The sequence below is a fragment of the Ranitomeya imitator genome, chromosome 6 (genome assembly GCF_032444005.1).
Source record: "Ranitomeya imitator isolate aRanImi1 chromosome 6, aRanImi1.pri, whole genome shotgun sequence".
Taxonomy (NCBI): domain Eukaryota; kingdom Metazoa; phylum Chordata; class Amphibia; order Anura; family Dendrobatidae; genus Ranitomeya; species Ranitomeya imitator.
In genome coordinates this window covers 471,789,426-471,813,215 of record NC_091287.1, presented here as the reverse complement: position 1 = coordinate 471,813,215, position 23,790 = coordinate 471,789,426, and the positions used below count along the sequence as shown (strand labels likewise).

General features: G+C 43.5%; 1 protein-coding gene across 3 annotated transcripts in view; it reads left to right on the top strand.

Annotated features, from left to right (window-relative positions):
* ZFAND1 (zinc finger AN1-type containing 1) overlaps positions 1 to 15,560 on the top strand; it is a 28,261-nt gene extending 12,701 nt beyond the window's left edge. The window contains exons 3-10 of one of the 3 annotated variants that reach the window (XM_069731532.1): positions 140 to 179; positions 276 to 479; positions 7,351 to 7,478; positions 7,559 to 7,650; positions 8,307 to 8,428; positions 11,372 to 11,527; positions 14,460 to 14,647; positions 14,930 to 15,560. In XM_069731532.1, coding sequence (XP_069587633.1) covers positions 140 to 179; positions 276 to 479; positions 7,351 to 7,478; positions 7,559 to 7,650; positions 8,307 to 8,428; positions 11,372 to 11,527; positions 14,460 to 14,630 — 913 coding nt within the window. In that variant the 3' untranslated portion in view covers positions 14,631 to 14,647; positions 14,930 to 15,560. Of the gene's footprint in view, positions 1 to 139; positions 180 to 275; positions 480 to 7,347; positions 7,479 to 7,558; positions 7,651 to 8,306; positions 8,429 to 11,371; positions 11,528 to 14,459; positions 14,648 to 14,929 lie in introns of all 3 variants that reach the window. The other 2 variants (XM_069731535.1, XM_069731534.1) reach the window with 2 other exon arrangements.
* The last annotated feature ends 8,230 nt before the right edge of the window (positions 15,561 to 23,790 follow it).

Below are 23,790 nucleotides of genomic sequence, written 5' to 3'. Positions count from 1 at the left end.
TGTCTGGAGGTCTGTGTAGTTTTGTATTTCTTCTTGGACTACGTTAATTTCATGTTTTCTGCAGACTTTCCTGCTGCATTGATTGATATGAGACCATGTTGTAATATCATTTTTTTTTTTTTTTTTTTTTTTTCTAAAGCCTCACACACAGGAGCCGGGATTCCCATGGCTGCCCCGAGGTAAGGGACATTGTTTTCCTAGAACAACAAACTGTTTTTCTTTCTAGCCTTAAAGGAGGTGTATGGGGATTGACATATTGATCTTTTATCCCCAAGATTGGTCATCAATATGAGATCAGTGGGGGTCCGACCTCTGGAATACCCACAGATCATTGGAAAACCGGACCTGCAGCTGCTGGAAATGAACTTGCAAATACTAGGATTTCATCAGCTCACATACCCGGACGTACTATAATGCAGTACTCCATAGGCAAGGGCAGAATACAGATCACCACCAAGTTCCTGCCGGACGACTCCCAGGTGAAAATGCAAATCACTCACTTGTCCAGCTCATGCAAATATTGAATGGAGGAGATGAAAACAGAATAAGATCTTGTCCTTTATTAATGCATCATAAAAACAAGCCGACGCGTTTCAGGCAGTACTGCCCTTAGTCATAGCATAATACAAACACATTACAACACAATATATAGGCACATAAAAAATGGGTACTCAAGTGTTTGTGGTTAATTGACATGTATTATGATTGGTTGTAGCCTCTTATATATTGTGTTTTTATTATGCTATGATTAACCCCTTAGCGACCGCCGATACGCCTTTTAACGGCGGCCGCTAAGGGTACTTAAACCACAGCGCCGTTAATTAACTGCGCTGTGGAAAAAGTGAATAGCGCCCCCCAGAGTCGGATTTTCTCCGGGGTCTCAGCTGCCGGGGGTAGCCGAGACCCCAGAGAACATGATTCGGGGGGGGGGGGGGGGGTTTACCGACCCCGCATTTGCGATCGCCGGTAATTAACTGTTTACCGGAGATCGCAAAAAAAAAAAAAAAAAAGCGATCTCTTTTTAATTTCTGTCCTCCAATGTGATCGCACATCAGAGGACAGAGAGAGGGGGTCCCAGATAGCCCCCCCGATACTCGCCTATCCCCCCCGGTGCTCCTCGTGGCTCCCAATGGGCGCCGCCATCTTCAAAATGGCGGGCGCATGCGCAGTGCGCCGGCCGGCCCCGGGAGAATCTTTGGGGTCTCGGCTGCCGGGGGTAGCCGAGACCCCAAAGAGCATGATCGGGGTCGGTTTTACCGACCCCTGTCTTGCGAACGCCGGTAATTAACTGTTTACCGGCGACCGCAAAAAAAAGCAAAGTGTAATTCTCTGTCCTCTGATGTGATCACACATCAGAGGACAGAGAAATAGGGGGATTCGGGGACCCTACAATACTCACCTGTGTCCCTGGGTCCTCCTGCTGCTCCTCCTGGCCGCCGGCAAAAGAAAATGGCGGGCGCATGCGCAGTGCGCCCGCCATCTGTCTCCATCTGCTGGCTGGCAGGAGAACAGCAGTTGGAGCTAAAGTTAGGGTTGGGGCTAAATTCAGGGTTAGGGTTCTTTCACACTTACGTCAGTACGGGGCTGTCGCAATGCGTTGGCCCGACATGCCGACGCACGTTGTGAAAATTGTGGGCAGCGGATGTAGTTTTTTTTTTCAACGCATCCGCTGCCCAATCTATGTCCTGGGGAGGAGGGGGCGGAGTTACGGCCACGCATGCGCGGTCAGAAATGGCGGACGCGACATACAAAAAAAATGTTTCATTGAACGTTTTTTATTGTGCCGACGCTCCGCCAAAACACAACTGATCCAGTGCACGACGGACGTGACGTGTGGCCATCCGTCACGATCCGTCGGCAATACAAGTCTATGGGCAAAAAACGCATCCTGCGGGCACATTTGGAGGATCCGTTTTTTGTCCAAAACGACGGATTGCGACGGATGCCAAACGACGCAAGTGTGAAAGTAGCTTTAGGGCTAGGGTTGGGGCTAAAGTTAGGGTTAGATTTGGTATTAGGGTTAGGTTTGGGATTAGGGTTAAGGTTAGGGTTGTGATTAGGGGTGTATTGGGATTAGGGTTAGGTTTGAGGTTAGGGTTGAGATTAGGATTAGGGTTGTGTTGGATTTAGGGTTATGGTTAGGGTTGATATTAGGGTTGTTTTGGGGTAAGGGTTGTGATTATCGTTAGGGTTAGTGATTAGGATTATGGATCCGGTTGGGATTAGGGTTAGGGGTGTGTTGGGGTTAGGGTTGGAGCTAGAATTAGGGGGTTTCCACTGTTTAGTTACATCAGGGGGTCTCCAAACACGACAGCCAATTTTGCGCTCAAAAAGTCAAATGGTGCTCCCTCCCTTCTGAGCTCTTCCGAGCGCCCAAACAGTGGGTTACCCCCACATATGGGGCATCAGCGTACTCGGGATAAACTGGACAACAACTTCTGGGGTCCAATTTCTCTTGTTACCCTTGCGAAAATAAAAACTTGGAGGCTAAAAAATCTTTTTTGTGGGAAAAAAAAATATTTTTTATTTTCACGACTCTGCATTCTAAACTTTTGTGAAGCACTTGGGCATTCAAAGTTCTCACCACACATCTAGATAAGTTCCATGGGGGGTCTAGTTTCCAAAATGGGGTCACTTGTGGGGGGTTTCCACTGTTTAGGCACATCAGGGGCTCTCTATAGAGAACAAAAAGAAAGATGATCAAAAGGCCAAAATATGAAAAAATACCAAACTTTATTCAATAACAACCGTATAAAAGCATATGATCATAGTGTAAAATACAGGGAAAGCACACCCACCCATAAGATACCATCATACATAAAACGCACACCCACAGGATATATATGACAACACACGATCGTATATTGGGACAATGCAGGCACACAAACATGTGGAATGTACATCTGTACAACAGACCTCATATCCAGTATATCCTACTACCCAAAGTATCCCCATGCCCCCATAGTCTGTAGCACACACGGCTCCAAAGCCCTATAGTACCTAAAGAATATCTGCATAAACACCTGCTCCAGACGGTGGGGGGAGTGTTGTCAGTCCTGCGGTAGCCCCGACGCGCGTTTCGGTCACCTTTATCAAGTGGCCCTTGATAAAGGTGACCGAAACGCGCGTCGGGGCGGACGCGCTACCGCAGGACTGACAACACTCCCCCCACCGTCTGGAGCAGGTGTTTATGCAGATATTCTTTAGGTACTATAGGGCTTTGGAGCCGTGTGTGCTACAGACTATGGGGGCATGGGGATACTTTGGGTAGTAGGATATACTGGATATGAGGTCTGTTGTACAGATGTACATTCCACATGACTAAGCGAGGTTTCCCTGTGGGCAGTGATCGGGCTAGGGGTCATTATAGATCTGTATCAGTTTCATTTGGTTAGTTTGTGTGCCTGCATTGTCCCAATATACGATCGTGTGTTGCCTTTTGATCATCTTTCTTTTTGTAGTAATTGATGATAGGCTCTATTGTCCTATTGTTTCTAGCATGGTATATGATTTGGCATTTAGTGATTGATTTTCAATTTTTATATTACCATGTTTTTGTGTCATATTCACCTTTATACATCAGGGGCTCTCCAAACGCTACATGGCGTCCAATCTCAATTCCAGCCAATTCTACATTGAAAAAGTAAAACGGCACTCCTTCTCTTCCAAGCTCTGCGGTGCGCCCAAACAGTGGTTTACCCTCACATATGGGGTATCGACGTACTCAGGAGAAATTAGACCACAAAAGTTGTAGTGCAATTTCTCCTGTTACCCTTGTGAAAATAAGAATTTGTGGGCGAAAAGATCATTTTTGTGTAAACAAATGCTTTTTTTTTTTTTTTTTATTTTCACGGCTCTACGTTATAAACTTCTGTGAAGCACTTGGGGGTTCAAAGTGCTCACCACACATCTAGATAAGTTCCTTAAGGGGTCTAGTTTACAAAATGGGGTCACTTGTGGGGGGTTTCCACTGTTTAGGCACAACAGGGGCTCTCTAAACGTGACATGGCGTCCGATCTCAATTCCAGCCAATTCTGCATTGAAAAAGTCAAACGGCACTCCTTCACTTCTAAGTTCTGTGGTGCGCCCAAACAGTGGTTTACCCCCACAAGGGGTATTGGCGTATTCAGGAGAAATTGCATAACAAAATTTATGGTTACATTTCTGTTTTTACACTTGTGAAAATAAAAAAATGGTTCTGAATTAAGATGTTTGCAAAAAAAAGTTAAATGTTCATTTTTTTCCTTCCACATTGTTTCAGTTCCTGTGAAGCACGTAAAGGGTTAATAAACTTCTTGAATGTGGTTTTGAGAACCTTGAGGGGTGTAGTTTTTAGAATGGTGTCACACTTTGTTATTTTTTATCAAATAGACCCCTCAAAATGACTTCAAATGAGATGTGGTCCCTAAAATAAAATGGTGTTGTAAAAATGAGAAATTGCTGGTCAACTTTTAACCCTTCTAACTCCCTAACAAAAAAAAATTTTGTTTCCAAAATTGTGCTGATGTAAAGTAGACATGTGGGAAATGTTATTTATTAACTATTTTTCATGACATATCTCTCTGATTTAAGGGCATAAAAATACAAAGTTTGAAAATTGCAAAATTTTCGCCATATTTCCGTTTTTTTTTCATAAATAATCGCAAGTAATATCAAAGAAATGTTACCACTAACATGAAGTACAATATGTCACGAAAAACAATCTCAGAATCGGCGCTATCCGTTGAAGCGTTCCAGAGTTATAACCTCATAAAGTGACAGTGGTCAGAATTGCAAAAATTGGCCTGGTCATTAAGTACCAAATTGGCTCTGTCACTAAGGGGTTAAGGACAGTATTGCCTGAAACGCGTCAGCTTGTTTTTATAATGCACAAATAAAGGACAAGATTTTCTTTTTTTTTTTCTTTTTTTTTTTTTTTTTCTATTGTCATCTCCTCCATTCAGTATTTGCATGAGCTGGACAAGTGAGTGATTTGCTGGAATTAAGCATTGTGTGGGCAGAACACGGCACAATGCCGAGAACTGCGCTTTCTCCTATTTGTTACGTAATTCTGTCCTGAGCAGTCTTCAGCTGATTAGTGGGTGTAAGATCCCGTATTGCTGATCTATTGTACGGATAGCCCACACAGTACATGTAACTGCCATTTCATAGAAATGTAGCCATGTATTAAAGACATGTCAGAAATGTCTACCTGCAAGGGTCGGGGTGCTGAGATCCTAACTGATCACTAAGACACCCTGCTCTCCCTGAGGCTGAAGACGGAGGAATGTTCTGTGAGCCCGTCGTCTGTCAGCTGGGCTTTTCTGCCCCTTTTGTTTTGGTGATCGGTTATAGTCTCAACTCATAAAGTCGCTGATGAGAACTTCTGACATATCTCTATGCTGTGTTTAAAGTTTTCTATAATGGAAGCTAAATATTAAAGGGAACCAGTCACCCCCAAAATGGAAGATGAGCTAAGCCCACTGGTATCAGGGCTTATCTACAGCATTCTGTAATGGTGTAGATAAGCCCCCGATGTATCCAGAAAGAGGTTAGATTACTCACCCAGGGGCGGTCTTGATGGGCGTCGCAGTCCGGTCAGGGGCCTCCCATCTTCTTACGATGGCGTCCTCTTCTTGTCTTCACGCTGTGGCGCTGGTGTACTTTGTCTGTCCTGTTGAGGGCAGAGCAAAGTACTGCAGTGTGCAGGCGCCGGGCCTCTCTGACCTTTCCCAGTGCCTGCACACTGCAGTACTCTGCTCTGCCCTCAACAGGACAAAGTACGCCGAAGCCGCAGCAAGAAGACAAGAGTACGTCTTCGTAAGAAGATGGTAGGCACCCCAAACCACGACACCCATCGGACCAGAACAGGACTGGGACCTCCCCTGGGTGAGTATAATCTAACCTTGTTCTCCTCTTTCAGGATACATCGGGACCTTACAGCATTCTGTAGTGCTGTAGATAAAGCCCCTGCTGCTGGTGGGCTTAGCTCACCATCGATTTTTGGGGGTGATGGGTTTCCTTTAATCAGAAAGATGTTACCACACCACGTCCCTACTGATGAGTTCTGCTATTAAATGGTCTACTTGTTCCATACTGGAGAAGTAGTGCAGTGCTCACCCACCAGGGGGCACTATCTCCAATCCTGTATATTATACATGCACGTTATTCATAGAAGTGGATTTTATCCTAAAATGAACACTTGTGTACAGCAGTGAGAGCAAGGCCTCATCTGTTCAGCTGCTTCTGTCCTTCTGTGGTCTCTTTTGTGACTAGTCATTAGTGCAGTTCCCAGAGATGTTGTCGGCCAGCTTTCCCCTGCCCCAGGATGACAAGTCTACATGTGTAATGACATGGCTGAGCTGCTTTGCAGATGAGATGGAGCCGGATACCATTGTAGCTTGTCTGATTCCGGTTACTGGATCACGGGGAACTAGAACGGTCTTCCGATGTGCTGGTCCATGGCGGGATATTGGTCCTGGACACTGTAGCATGTTAATGTTCTCAGTGTTGCAGTAATTTAGTTTGGTCACCATGGAGTAACAGAAAGAAAGCTCTGGAAACAAAGTTGTGAGGTAAATTGGGAGAATCCAGAGCCTGAAGTGATCCATACTGGACAGTGTGATCCAGAGGGAGCGGCTCCTGTGAGTCAACTGTGATGTGACCGCTCACCGACTGTTTAGGTGGGGACAGTTACATAGAAGTCGCGGCATATTCAGTAACATTCCTGCTCCTGTATAGCGAGGCTCTGATAACCTGAATGCCATAGAGCTATGTGACATACTACTGGGACTGATCTGAATCTTCACCTGTATCCGACAATGTGGAGACCTAGAAAGCTAATAAAGTCCGTGGCCAGACGTCGGAATAACAAGTCCAGTTGTTTACTGCGGAGTATATTGTCAGGGTGTCCGCTCTGAGCGCTCGCCAAGAGGACAGTGCACTGTGTACATGTGGTGTTGGTTTAAGTGATTTGTCATGTAAATATATACTTCAAGGGGTACCCGGAATCTATTGTAATGGAGTCAGATGTAAGACTATATACCTGAGAGGACCATGTGTCGCAGCAGAACCCGTATAGGCCCTATACTGGCTATGGGAGGGAGTGACATAGTTTTGGGGTAGTCTTTCTCCGTCTATGAAGCTGGCACTTGGGGTCTCTCAGGCTGCATAATTTGTATTCTGTGGATTGTGGCCCATATTGTGTTGAGAAGATAAATCCTGTTACCTGTTTCACAAGTTATAAAGAGAAACTGGCGCCATATCCCATTCTCAAACAACGACCGGCGGTAGCGGTCGTTACAACTGTGTTGTGATGGAGGCTGGCACCGTACCATTCACTCCATGTACCGCATATTAATGTCTCAGCAGACTACAGGCAGCAGTGGCGGCGGACAGCCAGAAGGCAGCACCCAGCACCCTTGTACCTACACCGGCTGTGGAGGGAAGGAGCTGGTGGAGGTTTTATGTCCTTTCTGCAAGAAGCATTTTTGCTTGAGGTTAGTTTGGCCATAGACATGTCACAGCGCCTGTCCCTCATTCTACATTATTCTCCATGTCACCCTTTTGTCTTTTCCAGGCATCGTCACCAACCTGACCACAAATGTGACCAGCTGGAGGCTCCAAAGCCGCGGATGGCTGCAACCCAACAGCTGGTGAAGGAGATTGTGGGTACGTAAGGCTGTGTCCACACCACCAGCATTTGCAGCATTTTTTTTTTTCTGCAGCAAACACTAGAGGCAGGAAAAACACTGCGTACAAAAATGTACACATTTGATGGGTTGTTTTTCCCATTTGAGTGGGTGGAAAACGCTGAAAACTGACATGCCACAGATCTGAAAAATCTCTGATGGTTCAAATCTGCAAGGAAAAAATTAGCAGCGTGTGCATGAGATTTCTGAAATCTTTCACTTTGCTGGTACTGTAAAATTCAGGTTTTGTTTTTTATTCTGTTGCTAAAAGGGTGCAAAAAAAAAAAAAAAAATGTAGCCCAAGTCCCATGTTAATCATCGGTATTGATGGGGAATGAACCTGAAGTTAAAGGCACGGCACAATCCTTTCATTTGTTAAAAGGATTTCTGCCACTGAATAATTCTCTCCTGAAGAATGGAAAAGATTGCAGAAAGTCAAGTTTTGGAACTTGGATCAGTAATTAGTTTTTGGAGTTAATTAACCAGAACTTCGCCCAAATTCGGGGATGTCCCCATCGCCATTCTGATTTTATTTTTTTTAATTTTTTTCCGGTTAGCAGAGTTGCAGGTAGATGACCGATCCATCAGCCACTTCCTAATATATAACATTAATGTGTGGGTTTTTTTTTTTTCCAGATTCCAAAAAGTGTGAACCGCCAAGTAAAGTGCGCAGAGGGGCAAAAAATGCAGCGACTGCAGCCAAAGTGGCGCTAATGAAGCTGAAGTTACAGGCGCAGGGGGATAACTTCTTACCTCAGGTAGGTCATCGGCCATATTTGTGTACTTTCTGCATTCTAGCCTCTGTTCACACCAGTGCCATGGTTTCTGTGTAGAATTAGGTAGTCGGCAGCACCCCAAAGGAGTGAGGACGCAGTCAACTCTTGTGTGTGGTTAGCGAAGCTCCCAGAAAAGCGGCTGCATTTGTCTGGGTTGTAAAATATTTAACAAAGTTGCTAAACACAATGAGCCTTGTGCACACCCGCGATCTTCAAACACAGATCCGTGGAGAGGTTACACCTAGATGAGATGGGTTTTCAAGGATATAAAGTTTTGTTTTTGTTTGTTTTTTTTTTTGTTTTTTTTAATCCAAATTTGAACTATCCTTCTATTATTCTCGTTCACTGTTGCTATTTATTTACTGCAGGGTATTTGCTTGTTTTGTGTTCATCTTAGATTTTCCCTATATAATAAGGGATCACTGTTACAGATCCACCCCTAAGTCTAGAAGCGAGCACCTGCAGGGTGGATACAAGTTTTCTCCTTGGAGCTGATGGTTCAGTAACTCAGCCAGACATGATTTAAGTGCCATTTGCCTGCAAATTGCCAATATATCTGCAGGTAAATGGCATTTCTGCAGGTGACTGGTTCTCTTTAAAGAGTGCACAATTACCCAGAATCCCTTAGCTGGTATTGTCTGGTTTATTAAAATAGAAGAATTATTTAAAATGTATATTGAACATTTCTCAATTTTCTCATACTCTGAGAAATTTATTATGACGTGGCAGCGGGCCTGCTACAGTCTGATCATAATGCTAAACTAAAAACCTAATGTTCAATTTTGTACAAAAGTGTGCTGAGCCGCAATAGGTCAGTGGAGTTTGTCTTTCTACAGCTGTGATACATTGACTCTGCCGACAGGGGGGAAAAAAAAATGGAAATGGTACAGAAGATTTGCAGTTTTCACTTGCTGCACATTGCCCCAAAAATGCAATAAAAAGCAATCAGTGTGGTTAATGTACCACCTGAAAACATAAGCTGCAGGTCCAAAAATTAAACTCTACCTAGATCCATTGACCGGGGGGGGATAAAAAGCTGTGCATGTCCAGAAATTGGTGGTACAACCCCTTTTTTACCATTTTTGTGGAAATATATTACCACTAAAATTTGCAATAAAAGCGCTGAAAAAAGGTTGGTATCACCATAATGCTGCCTGGTCACTTTTAGGCTTCTTTCACACTGGCGTTGGAATCTCCCCGTCGCAATGCGTCGGAGAGATTCCGACGCTAGCGTTTGCTGCATTGCACAATGGAGGCAGCGGATGCATTTCTCCAGCGCATCCACTGCCCCATTGTAAGGTGCGGGGAGGTGGGGGCGGAGTTCCAGCCGCGCATGCGCAGTCGGAAAAAGCGGTCCGTCGGGAGAAAAAAAACGTTACATGTAGAGTTTTTTTTTTTCTCCCGACGGTCCGCCAAAGCACGACGCATCCGTCGCAAGACGGATGCGAAGTGTGCCAATCCGTCGCAAATGCGGCATCAATAGAAGTCTATGGGGGAAAAAACGCATCCTGCAAGCACTTTTGCAGGATGCGTTTTTTCTGCAAAACGACGCATTGTGACAGATTTTAAAAAACGCTAATGTGAAAGTACCCTTATTGTACAGTTGACTATGTAAAAATAAAACTTAAAATACAATGGTGGAATTGAATATTTGTTTTCATTTACATGTGTGCAGTAGGAAAGCTGTGACAGGCTGTATCATGAAAAAGCAGCAGTAACCTGGCTTTCCTACTGCACAAAATTGGGGAGGTGGCGAGTATAAAGCAGCAATTTGGATGAATGGAAGAAGACATTGGAAACAAGCCTAGTGGGGGAGGAGGATGGGATTGCACTGCTAATCCGCTATGAAGATAAAAATGGCAATTGAACCTAAGGGTATCGTCACATTAAGCGACGCTGCAGCAATATAGACAACGATGCCGATCGCTGCAGCGTCACTGTTTAGGTCGCTAGGAGAAGTCAAACATCGGCAACAGCAGAACGATGCAGGAGCGATCCAGTGACGTACTTATCGTTCTCGCTGGTTGTTCGCTCCATGAAAAAACATTGCAGGCATCGTTGCTTTTGCTGTCAAACATGACGAATCACGCCGACCTGACGACCAAATAAAGTTCTGGACTTCTAGCAACGACCAGCGATGTCACAGCAGGATCCAGATCGCTGCTGCGTGTCAAACACGAGATCGCTATCCAGGACGCTGCAACGTCACGGATCGCTGTCGTTCTCGTTGGAAAGTTGCTCAGTGTGAAGGTACCTTAACAAGTGAAAGACAGTGATCTAGACAGATAATAGTCCACCTGTTTTCCTACTGCCGTCCAAAGCTTCCATGCAGCAGGAGATGCTGTCTCACTCAGTCTGTGAGAAGCGGTATCAACCTCTGCTGTCCTGTAGCCTTACACAGATCAGTCTTGGCAACAGGCAGCTGTCAGAAGGGAGACACCTAGTGGCCTTAACGTTAAAGAAATTTTCACACAAAATACATTTTGGGCAATCTCCTTTTGAAAGTGGCTATATTGACAATGTAATAAGCACAAGTTTTTTGAAACGACAGTGATCATCAGTCTGCTAAATGAGCGCCCAGAAGGAGCCTCCCTCTAATTACCGTACTTTGGCCTTACATTTTGAGCTTTTTCCTAATGGTGGGAGATGACATTAATTCTGACTTGCCCTAACATTTCTACCTAGGTATATTATAGGCTCTGTAAGGGGCGAGGCTCTTCTCCTGAGCTGTCCTGTAGCTGTATGTTTCGAGCATCATACTCGTAACATTTCTGACAGTCCATATCATCAGTGTTTTATAAATGTCGAGCCTGTGTCCAAGTGTAATGAATGCCGGTAAACTTGATGAGCTCTTGAACATTGTGTTCACACTGAGCAGTTTTTCTGGCTATGCAGACTCACGTCTTACATTTTTGTACATTTTAGCCAGAAAGGGTCTACTTTCAAGTGTACTTACCTAAGGGTGGAAAGGACAAAAGCAAAGCCATGTTCTTCTGCAAGAAGTGGAGTATTGGAAAAGTTGTGGACTCTGCAGCTTCTATAGCAAACCTGAAAAATGACAATAACAAAGCCACTGCAAAGGTATGTGAACTCTTCAGGGTTTGTATACTTCTTGTTAATAGTTTAGAAAAACAATATATACAAATTTGCAGGACCAAAAGTAGCTAAAAACTAAAGTTCAACTCTTATTCAATATGGGATAAAACATGTTAATATCCAACACGGTAGGCACATCCGGGTGGCGAGTTCATGCTGCAACCCCCGCTGATTGTGAGAACAAGGGTCCCATATACCCCCTTTTCATTGAGATCTAAGTCATGCATGTGCACTGCCACTCCATTCAGTCTGAGATTGGTGGAGATAGCTTTATCCCTGTTCTCACAAATCAAATGTTGGGATCCCAAGTAATCATACATTTACACTTTACTTTCTAGACAAGTGACAAATGTTTTTAGCATTTCCTCTACATACCCAGATAAAAAAAGGGGGAGGGCAGCAGCATTTACCTGCCCAGGACTCAGAACTAGTGCACTCAGGATGCAGAAAACCCATGTAGTTTGAAAACCTATGAAGACAAGATGGCCTAAATCAATGGCACTTCCAAACTTAAATATTAACCAACTACAGCAAGAAGTCTTAAGCCATAAAGTAAAATGCATAAATTTTATTAATACAAATACATAAAAACATACATGTGAAAAATGTGTGGTTGCCCCATTTGAAGGGATACGTTATTTGTGCACAGGATTGTGTATGATTAATACATCTTGGAGCTGTGATGGCCCTATAAAACATTATTGTATATGTGCACTAAACCACTTTTTTATAGCTGCCATATGTGTGGTTGCCCCGCTTGAGGGAGTACGTTATTTGTATATAGGATTTTTTTTTTTTTTTTTATGATTAATGCATTTTGGAGCTGTTATGGCCTTGTAATACATTAGTGCATATATGCACTAAACTACCGTGTATATACTCGAGTATAAGCTGAGATTTTCAGCCCACTTTTTTGGGCTGAAAGTCCCCCTCTCGGCCTATACTCGAGTCATACCCGGGGTTGACAGGGGAGTGGGGGCTGTGTAATTATACTTGCCTACTCCTGGCACGGTCCCTGCCGCAGTTTCTTCCTGTACTGAGCGGTCACATGGTACCGCTCATTACAGTAATGAGGTGGAGCCGCATATTCATTACTGTAATGAGCGGTAACTGTGACCGCTCAGTACAGGATGAAGCTGCGGCGCTGGGGAACAGACCTGCAGCGACGTTGCCAGGAGCAGGTAAGTATGATGGGGGGAGGGGGGCAGTGCACAATACTCACCTGCTCCTCATGCCATTGGCTGCGGCGCCGTGGTGTCTTCCGTGTCCTCTGCAGTGACGCTCAGGTCAGAGAACGCGGTGACGCGATTAGTGCACGCCACCCTCTTCCTGAACGTCGGTGCAGAGGATGGGAAGACACAGCGGCGATCAGCGGTGGAACGGGAAAGGTGAGTATGTAATTTTTTTCTTATTTTTTTTTTAATCGCAGCAACAGCTTTTGGGCCAAATATCTGTATGGAGCATGTTATGTGGCCATGTGCAGCATTATATGGGGCAAATGTCTGTATGGGGCATCTTATCCGGCCATGTGCAGCATTATATGGGGCAGTTATCTGTATGGAGCATCTTATGGGGTCATAATCAACATTTGTGCAGCATTATATGGGGCATATGTTAATATGGAGCATCTTATGGAGCCCATCACAAACTGTATGGAGCATTATATGGGGCTCCTGATTCAATATGGATATTCAAAAACACTTAACCTACTGATGTCTCAATTTTACTTTTATTGGTATCTATTTTTATTTTTGAAATTTACCGGTAACTGCTGCATTTCCCACCCTAGGCTTATACTCTAGTCTAGGCTTATACTAGGCTTACACTCTAGTATTGCACACAAGAGGTTTGTATAGGGCGCATGTCACACACGGGTAGTGCAGGGTCTTTCTTGCAGCCCATTCCTGACGCCCATACTATTAGATTCGGCTGGCTAGCTCTATATATGTGCACCTGCACCTTGAGTGTAAGTGGCATGCAAAAAAATATGTATTATACTGTGAGGTAAGAGGTCACTGTACAGGGAGAAGGTGAGCTGTGACCATTGTCACTTGTATTTGCCGCCATCATATTGAGTAATTAAACCTTAAAGCATTTTTATTTTTTTTATTTTCACTGTGCTTATTTTAAACTGGTGGGGTCCGGGTCCTGAGATCCCACTGACTGCTCAAAATCTCCCCTCCTGAGATGCACAGCACACGCTCAGACCAGAATATGGATTCAATAGAAAGAATGGGCTGAAAAGTCTCTGCCTCTTATTGTATCCATACCCCGAGCTGTGTGCACCTCAGCGCTCAGTCAGGAGCTGTGCTTCTCATAGGGTAAGACCAGCGGGGGGAGTTGAAGGATCAGTTGGGTCTCAAGATCTGGACTCGCAATTGTCTGCTTGTAAAGGTACTAAAAAATGGGAAAAAATAAAACTGTAAAGGTTTAGTAACTTTACTGATAGGTTTGTTACCTGTCATAACTCTCTTGTGATATGATGATCACTACAGATCACGAAGTGTCAGATTTATGTTTAATCTGGTTTTATTGAGGAGAATTTCAGAACATTCAAGTAACAAAGGATTCAGCAACATGACTATTACTGAGTACAAAAGAAACCTCATTTACCAGTGTATACTTTAAAGGGGGTTTATTTCCCATCTCCAATATTTAGTTGGTATAATATTAGCAAATGCCTCCAATTAGAAATGTAGTGTAGCTGCTTCTGATTTGCTAGGTCTCTTTCCTCCTGTCCCTACATTGCAGGACCTGGGGTATCCAGGATTAAGGATTGTAGCCCTACACCACGATTGTTCACACATAGATTGAACACTGAATATTTTCATCCCTTCCTGGCATACAATTGCCCAGCAATCCATCTGGAATGGATACCGTACATTCCTGTTAACAGTGTGTCCTATTTGTCTTGCAGAAGCTTCGGCTGTGCCATGCCGAGACTGGAGTGGCGCTACCAACGGATGGCTCTGTAGATATGTGGCTTTCCACTGCAGAAAATCCTCTACACAATGGAGGAAATATTATCATGGAGTATTTAGATAACGGGTGCAATAAAATTGAAGATCCCAGTGTGTATTTCACATAGTGCCAGGTCAATCACAGGTATAGATTATAATTGGGTTTATTTTCAGTGCAATAAATTATTTTTTTTCTAATTATGTAATTTAGCCTTGACTGGCACATCATTGTTGTTGCTCGTATCGTTCCCCGCAGAACTGTTTGTTTTGTTGTGTGTTTTTTTTTTTTTACTCTAAGCTGAATATGTAATTATCAAAGATGTCATATTTAGTATTTGTCACTTGGCCCCTTGGAAAGTTCACTTACATGGTAAAGAGTAAATCCAACCAAAATAACGCTCCTTCTTCATGTCCCATTTTTGTATAGGGCTCGTCGGTATTGGAGCCCGCTGTACACATTGGACACTTGTTGGCTAAACAGCCGTCTGTACTCACCCTCGGGTCAGCCGAGCGTCCATGTGTGATGAGTGAAGAGCCGGCAGCTTATCTCCCCTAGAAGGATCACGTGTGTTCAAATCCAAATGCCAGATTTTTCTTTCCTCTGACTTTCAGGAGACTCACTAAACTTCATATACATCAATAAAATGAGAGATTGCAGTAAACTGAATTTTAATGTGTACGGTCAGTTAAACAGATCCACAACTTGGCATACTACGAAAAATTAAAGGAACAGAATTGGCACAGAATGAATTAAAAATATATACCAACTATTCATTTTTTTTTTTTTTTTTTTTTTTTTTTTTGCCAACACTGCAGAGTTGTAGTTTTGAAAGATCCCATTCAATTTTACATAGTGTGCTGGAAGGTCGGGAAACCATTCCAACCGCAGATAAATGGTAAAACAAAATGCAATTCTGCCATCTGTGTTTTCTTGTTCATTGTGCAACCTGGCAAAATGGTTTTCCAGATCCGTACAATTTTATACAATACCCAACTTTGTATGGTTTTGTTTTCTTTTGTATTTAAGTGGTAAAAAAATAAATGTATTTTTCCATTAATGCAGCCGTATAAAGACTCGTCTATGGTGTCGCAAGATGACATTACTGGTACAATTTTTTTTTTTTTTGGGGGGGGGGGGGTAGAAATTACATTGTGTGTGTTTTTTGTGATATGGAAATGTGTGCTCCAAGCAAAGATTGAGTGTTCTTCAGACTATTTATTATATATGTTTCTTTTTTTCTTAAAAATAAAACTAAAAAAATATATATCTAAAATAAGTTACAATTTAAGGGGTAGAGATAAAAATAAGATTAAACAGATGTCTCCATGCCCTTATTTTGACATAAACACTTATCAATCACACATCAATCATTATTTGCTGCTTTTACAAGATTAAAGCAAACTGTTAGCAGTTACGCAATTGAAATATGGAAAAATAAAGATAAAGGCAAGAATTTCAACAACAAACTTGAGGAATCGGCCAAAGAACTCGCTTAACCAAGCTCCGATGCAACACATTCATGAGAACAGGTGCCTTTCACCCATCCTTGGTGTTAACCTTTTGGTTCAAAAAAAAAAAAATATATATTTTTTTTTTTTTTTCCGGAAGCTCTGAACGATTATTAAATAAGTATAGCATTCCTCTCCCACCAAGACTCTGGCCACAGAAGAAATGCAAACTTACAGGCAGAATTTGAGATTGATTTCTATAACTGGGTAGGAGAACTTTCTCGTCCTATAGCCACAGGATTTATTTGTGCCGAAAACAAGTAATGTTTTTTTGCCTGGTTCCTTTTTGGTCAGCAGTGTGCACATAGGATGGGCAAAATGTTGGTACACTTTTGGTAAATGGTTACAGATCTTGAAACTGACAAATATATCAGCAAGTGTATCAAATGATGAAAATCAGACCTTGCTTTTGAATTGTGATTCCACGTAAATTAAAAAAAACTACTGAAAAATGGCCTATACTACTATCCATAGTAAAGACCTAAAATAACTTCAACAATAGGAGCTTGTTAAACTAAGGTGTGTCCCATAAGTAGCATCTCTAAATCAAGGAGTATGCCTATTCAAAGGTCGAAAAGTAGTCACTGTGCTGTTTAATATATTGTGTACCACGCTGAACATGGACTGAAGAAAGCAAAGGAGGGAGCGGTCTCCGGAGCTTAGAAAGAAAATTGTAGACAGACATGTTAAAGATAAAGGCTACAAGACCATCTCCAAACAGCTTGATGTTCCTGTTACTAGTCGCACATATTGTTCAGAAGTTTAAAGGCTATGGGACTGTAGCCAACTTCCTTAGACTTGGCCGCAAGAAGAAAATTGATGGCAAATTGGAGACAGGTAATATGAATATAACCCAGAACAATTTCAAAAAGAGAGTAGAGGTGGACTCCAAGGTCAAGGTACATCAGTGTCAAATTGCACCATCCGTCACTGTCTTGGCCAAAATGTACTTCATAGAAGACGACCCATGAGAAAACTACTGTTAAACTAATCATCCCAAAGAGAGACTGGAATTTGACTATCCATATTGTCTATCCACAAAGCTTCTAGGAGAATGCCCTTTTGGACAGATGCTTAGAGCTGATGTCACTTGCTTAAAAGTTTATGTTCATGGATAGAAAGGTGAAGCATTCAAAGAAAATGCCTACTGTGAAACATGAAGGAGGCTCGGTTATGTTTTTGGGCTTCCTTGCTTCATCTGACAAACGTCCCTTGAATCTGTACAGAGTACAATGAAATCTCAAAACTATCAAGGCATTGTGGAGTGAAATATGCTGCCCACTGTCAGTTTCACAGGTCATAGGTCAAATCAGACAAGGTGATTTTCTGGATTTGTTTTCTCATTTTGACTCTCAGGCCGGCGTCACACACAGCGTAAAACAATACGGTCCGTATATTACGGCCGTAATACGCTGAAAAGTCCCGAAAAAAGTGGTCCGTAGCTCCTCCGTAGGCAGGGTGTGTCAGCGTTTTTTGCGCATGGCATCCTCCGTATGTAATCCGTATGGCATCCGTACTGCGTGGTTTTCTCGCAGGCTAGCAAAACCAACATACCGCTATAGAAGTGATCCATGTGTCCCAAAAAGAAAAGAAAATATATATATATACTGTATGTATATATGTGTGTATATATATATATAGTGTATATGTCAGTAGACACATATATTAGAGAGAAAAGCCGGTAATTCAGTGCGGTGTACAGTAAAATCACACTGACAGCTTACAGTAGAATAAATGTGTACACATAGAATAGGTATATGTGTGTGTATATATATATATATATATATATATATATATATATATATGTCAGTGAGACACATATGAGACATATGTCATATGTCAGTGAGACATATGAAAGTCTATGGAAGCGTGAAAAATACGGATTACACACGGACAAGCAGTGTGACTTGCGAGAAATACGCAGCGCTGTTAGAGAGAAAAGCCGGCAATTCAGTGCGGTGTACAGTAAAATCACACTGACAGCTTACAGTCCAATAGGTAGAATAAATGTGTACACATAGAATAGGTATATGTATATATATATGTCAGTGAGACACATATATGTATATATATATTAATATTTATTCCAGCGCTATACAGCTTGAAAGCCGGTAATTCAATTACCGGCTTTTTCTTTCTCCTTCCTAAAGCCCGACATGATTTGAGACATGGTTTACATACAGTAAACCATGTCTTCTCTCCATTTTTTTTTTTGCAGATTCCACACTACTAATGTCAGTAGTGTGTATCTGCAAAATTTGGCCGTTCTAGCTCTTAAAATAAAGGGTTAAATGGCGGAAAAAATTGGCGTGGGCTCCCGCGCAATTTTCTCCGCCAGAGTAGTAAAGCCAGTGACTGAGGGCAGATATTAATAGCCTGGAGAGGGTCCACGGTTATTGGCCCCCCCCTGGCTAAAAATATCTGCCCCCAGCCACCCCAGAAAAGGCACATCTGGAAGATGCGCCTATTCTGGCACTTGGCCACTCTCTTCCCATTCCCGTGTAGCGGTGGGATATGGGGTAATGAAGGGTTAATGCCACCTTGCTATTGTAAGGTGACATTAAGCCTAATTAATAAGCTCCCTGGCTTTCTAGGTAATTTCCCACGATCTATGAACAGCCAGCAGAGGGCGCCTCACCGCAAATGAAGCTAAATATAGATCATTGATCTATTTTTAGCCTCATTCCCTGGGGTTTTGCAGCGAGGAGCAGCCTGCATTAGCACAGCTCCTTGCTGCAAAATGTTTTAACCCCTTCAGAAGGATTTACATCGTTGGACGTTACAGATCTGCGGAGGGTAAGTATATTGTTGGTTTATTATGTTTTTTTACTCACAGAACGAGGGTCTTCAGTGACTGGATTGGGCGTTGAATAAAATACTGCAACAACCATTGTTTTTATTTCATTAAAATAATTTTAAATAATGTGTTTGTGTTTTATTTAACCCTTCACTACAATTGGATTAATAATGGATAGGTGTCATAATTGACGCCTCTCCATTATTAATTGGGCTTAATGTCACCTTACAATAGCAAGGTGGCATTAACCCTTCATTACCCCATATCCCACCGCTACACGGGAATGGGAAGAGAGTGGCCAAGTGCCAGAATAGGCGCATCTTCCAGATGTGCCTTTTCTGGGGTGGCTGGGGGCAGATATTTTTAGCCAGGGGGGGCCAATAACCGTGGACCCTCTCCAGGCTATTAATATCTGCCCTCAGTCACTGGCTTTACTACTCTGGCGGAGAAAATTGCGCGGGAGCCCACGCCAATTTTTTCCGCCATTTAACCCTTTATTTTAAGAGCTAGAACGGCCAAATTTTGCAGATACACTCTACTGACATTAGTAGTGTGGAATCTGCAAAAAAAATGGAGAGAAGACATGGTTTACTGTATGTAAACCATGTCTCAAATCATGTCGGCTTTTAGGAAGGAGAAAGAAAAAGCCGGTAATTGAATTACCGGCTTTCAAGCTGTATAGCGCTGGAATAAATATTAATATATATACACATATATGTGTCTCACTGACATATATACCTATTCTATGTGTACACATTTATTCTACCTATTGGACTGTAAGCTGTCAGTGTGATTTTACTGTACACCGCACTGAATTGCCGGCTTTTCTCTCTAACAGCGCTGCGTATTTCTCGCAAGTCACACTGCTTGTCCGTGTGTAATCCGTATTTTTCACGCTTCCATAGACTTTCATTGGCGTATTTCTTGCGCCGTAGAAAGCCGTATAATACTGATCAGTAAAATACGGCAAATAGGAGCAGGGGCATAGAGAATAATTGTGCCGTATTTTTTGCGAGTTTTACGGACGTAGATTCTGCGCTCTTACGTCCGTAAAACTCGCAAGTGTGACGCCGGCCTCATAGTTGTGGTCTACCTATGATGTCAATTACAGGCCTCTCTCATCTTAAGTCGGAGAACTTGCACAATTGGTGGCTGACTAAATGCTCTTTTCCACACTGTATATCTATATATCCTGTCACTCTGTGATTTTGCTGTATGCGGCACATGAATTGCTGGCTTTTCAAAGGACACCGGTGCATAAAATTCGTACAGTACTCGCATGGTCCGAGTGCTGTGCAATTTTTTTTTTTTTTTCAAACACATAGGCTTGCATTGGCAAGTCTTGGTGACAGTCACAGCATGCTGCAATTTTTACATGCACGCCGAATACGGCTGAGAAAGTAAACTCTTATGTGAGCTGCCCCATTGATTAACACTGAGTAGAGTGCTATGTGATGTTTTCCCGCATAGTACTCGTCCCTATTCTACAGTAGTGTGACTCCAGCCTAAGAAGCCCTCTTCCTCTACACTCATTACCTGTATTAAATGCACCTGTTTGAGCTTGTTAGGCTACTTTCACACTAGCGTCGGTACGGGCCCGTCGCAGTGCGTCAGGCCGACGTACCGGCACATGCTGTGAAGTAAAAGCACAACTGGGGCAGCGGATGCAGTTTTCCACACATCTGCTGCCCCATTGTAAGGTATGGGGAGGAGGGGGCGGAGTTCCGGCCGCGCATGCGTGGTCGCAAATGGCGGACACGACGCACAAAAAATGTTACATGTAGCATTTTTTTTGTGCCGACTGTCCGCCAAAACACGATGCATCCGTCGCACGACGGATGCAACGTGTGGCAATGCGTCGCTAATGAAAGTCTATGGAGAAAAAACGCATCCTGCGGGCAACTTTGCAGGATGCGTTTTCTCCAAAAACGATGCATTGCGACGGAGGCCAAACGGCGCTAGTGTGAAAGTAGCCTTACCTGTATAAAAGACGCCTGTCCACACAATCACACTCCAACCTCTCCACCATGGCTAAGACCAAAGAGCTGTCTGTGAGCACCAGGGACAAAATTGTAGACCAGCACAATAAACTGTTTGGACAATTATTGGAAAATGGAAGAAACACAAGGATGATTGTCAATTTTCCTTGGTCTAGGGCTCCATGCAAGATCTCACCTCATGGGGTAAGGATAATTCTGACTAAAGTCAGGGGGCAGCCGAGAACTACATGGGAGGACCTGGTCAATGACCTGAAGAGAGCTGGGACTACAGTCTCAAACATTAGTTAGTAGCACACTATGGCGTTATGGATTAAAATTTGTGATGAGCAAATTTACTCGTTACTCGAGGTTTCCCGAGCACGCTCGGGTGTCCTCGGAGTTTTTTTTAGTGTTCGGAGATTGTGTTCTTCACCGAAGCTGGATGATTTACAGCCTGGATGTCTTCCTGGAGCAGAACAATATTGTATCATACAATTATTAGGTTCTGTAGAAGGACGTAGATCTGGGGATTTATTATGATGGAATATAGGCTGAACTGGATGGACAAATGTCTTTTTTCGGCCTTACTAACTATGTTACTATGTTACTATGTTACTAGTCTGCTTGATTACATGTGGGGATTCTCTAGCAACCAGGCAACCCCCACATGTACTTAGCCTGGCTAATAGCTGTGAATCATTCAGCTGAGGCGATGAAAACTAAATCTCCGAGCACTAAAAAATACTTGGAGGACACCCGAGCGTGCTTGGGAAATCTGAAGTAAAGACTATATTCGCTCAACACTAATTAAAATCCTGCAGGGCACTCAAAGTCCACCTGCCCACTCCAGCACCTGTACAGGCCCCTTTGAAGTTCACTATTGACCATCTGGATGACTCAGAAGAGGCATGGGAGAAGGTTATGTGGTCAGATCCAGTCATCACAACTCGCCTAACTACAATCCATAATCTCTCACTGTCCTCTGGCATTTTCCCCTCCTCCTTCAAACACCCTATCATTACTAAAGAAACCCACCCTCGACCCATCCTGCACAAATAACTACAGACCGGTCTCCAATCTCCCCTTAATCTCTAAACTCTTGGAGCGTCTGATATACTCCCGCCTTACCCGTTACCTCTCCGCTCACTCACTCCTAGACCCTTCACAGTCCGGTTTCCGCCCCCTACATTCGACAGAAACTGCACTCATCAAAGTGACCAACGACCTTCTGACAGCAAAATGTAAGGCTAGGTTCAGATTGCTTCAGTGCAATCCGTTTAGCGCCTAGCGCTAGCAGATTGCGCTAACGCAATGTGTTTTAAAGGGGTCGCGTTAAACGTCGGAGATCTGCGAGAGCGGGGAACGGACCGCGGACGGCGCGCCACAAAACACCGGCACATCGCTAGCGCGTGCCGAAAATGGCACGCGCTAGTGATGCGCGTCCCCATTGCTGTTAATGGGCGCGCTAACGGATGCGTTGCACGGCGTTAATTTCGCCTTGCAACGCTGTCTGTTAGCACGGTCCCATTAACGCAATGGGAAACTAGCCTAACGGTGACCACTCTCTGCTCATTCTTCTCGACCTTTCTGTAGCTTTCAACACTGTTGACCACCCTCTCCTACTCTCTAGGCTCCAATCACTAGGTATTAAGGACCCTGCTCTCTCCTGGTTCCCCTATCTTTCTGGCCCCTCCTACAGTGTTCTGTTCTGGCTCCACTTCATCTCCTCTTCCTCTCACTGTCGGGCACCTCAGGGCTCAGTCCTTGGCCCCCTTCTCTTCTCTCTCTACACGGCACCAATTGGACAGACCATCAGCAGATTTGGCTTTCAGTACCATTTTTATGCTGATGACACACAACTATACACGCCATCCCCTGACCTTACCCCCGCTGTACTACAGAGCGCCACTGATTGTCTGCAGTCTCCAACATTATGTCCACTCTCTATCTGAAACTCATCCTCTCCAAAACTGAACAACTTCTGCTCCTGCCATCTACTAACCTCCCTAAATCTGACATTTCCCTCTCCGTCGGTGGCACCATAATAACACTGCGGCAGCAGGCACGCTGTCTGGGTGTTCTGTTTGACTCCGAGCTCTCCTTCACCTCCCATATACAATCTCTTGCCTGCTCATGCCACTTACTCCTAAAGAAGATCTCTAGAATCCGCCCTTTTCTAGCCATGCAAACAACAAAAACCCTCACTGTCGCCTTGATCCACTCCCTCCTGGACTACTGCAATGCTCCATTAATTGGCCCTCCCCTTAGGCCGGCTTCACACTCAGCGTATGAAAATACGGTCCGTATATTACGGCCGTAATACGCTGAAATGTCCCGAAAATAGTGGTCCGTAGCTCCTCCGTAGGCAGGGTGTGTCAGCGTTTTTTGCGCATGGCATCCTCCGTATGTAATCCGTATGGCATCCGTACTGCGTGGTTTTCTCGCAGGCTTGCAAAACCAACATACCGCTATAGAAATGATCCATGTGTCCCAAAAAGAAAAAAAAATATATATATATATACTGTCTATCTATATATATATATATATATATATATATATATATATATATATATATATATGTCATTAGACACATATATGTATATATATTAATATTTATTCCAGCGCTATACAGCTTGAAAGCCGGTAATTCAATTACCGGCTTTTTCTTTCTCCTTCCTAAAAGCCGACATGATTTGAGACATGGTTTACATACAGTAAACCATGTCTTCTCTCCATTTTTTTTGCAGATTCCACACTACTAATGTCAGTAGAGTGTATCTGCAAAATTTGGCCGTTCTAGCTCTTAAAATAAAGGGTTAAATGGCGGAAAAAATTGGCGTGGGCTCCCGCGCAATTTTCTCCGCCAGAGTAGTAAAGCCAGTGACTACTGAGGGCAGATATTAATAGCCTGGAGAGGGTCCATGGTTATTGGCCCCCCCTGGCTAAAAATATCTGCCCCCAGCCACCCCAGAAAAGGCACATCTGGAAGATGCGCCTATTCTG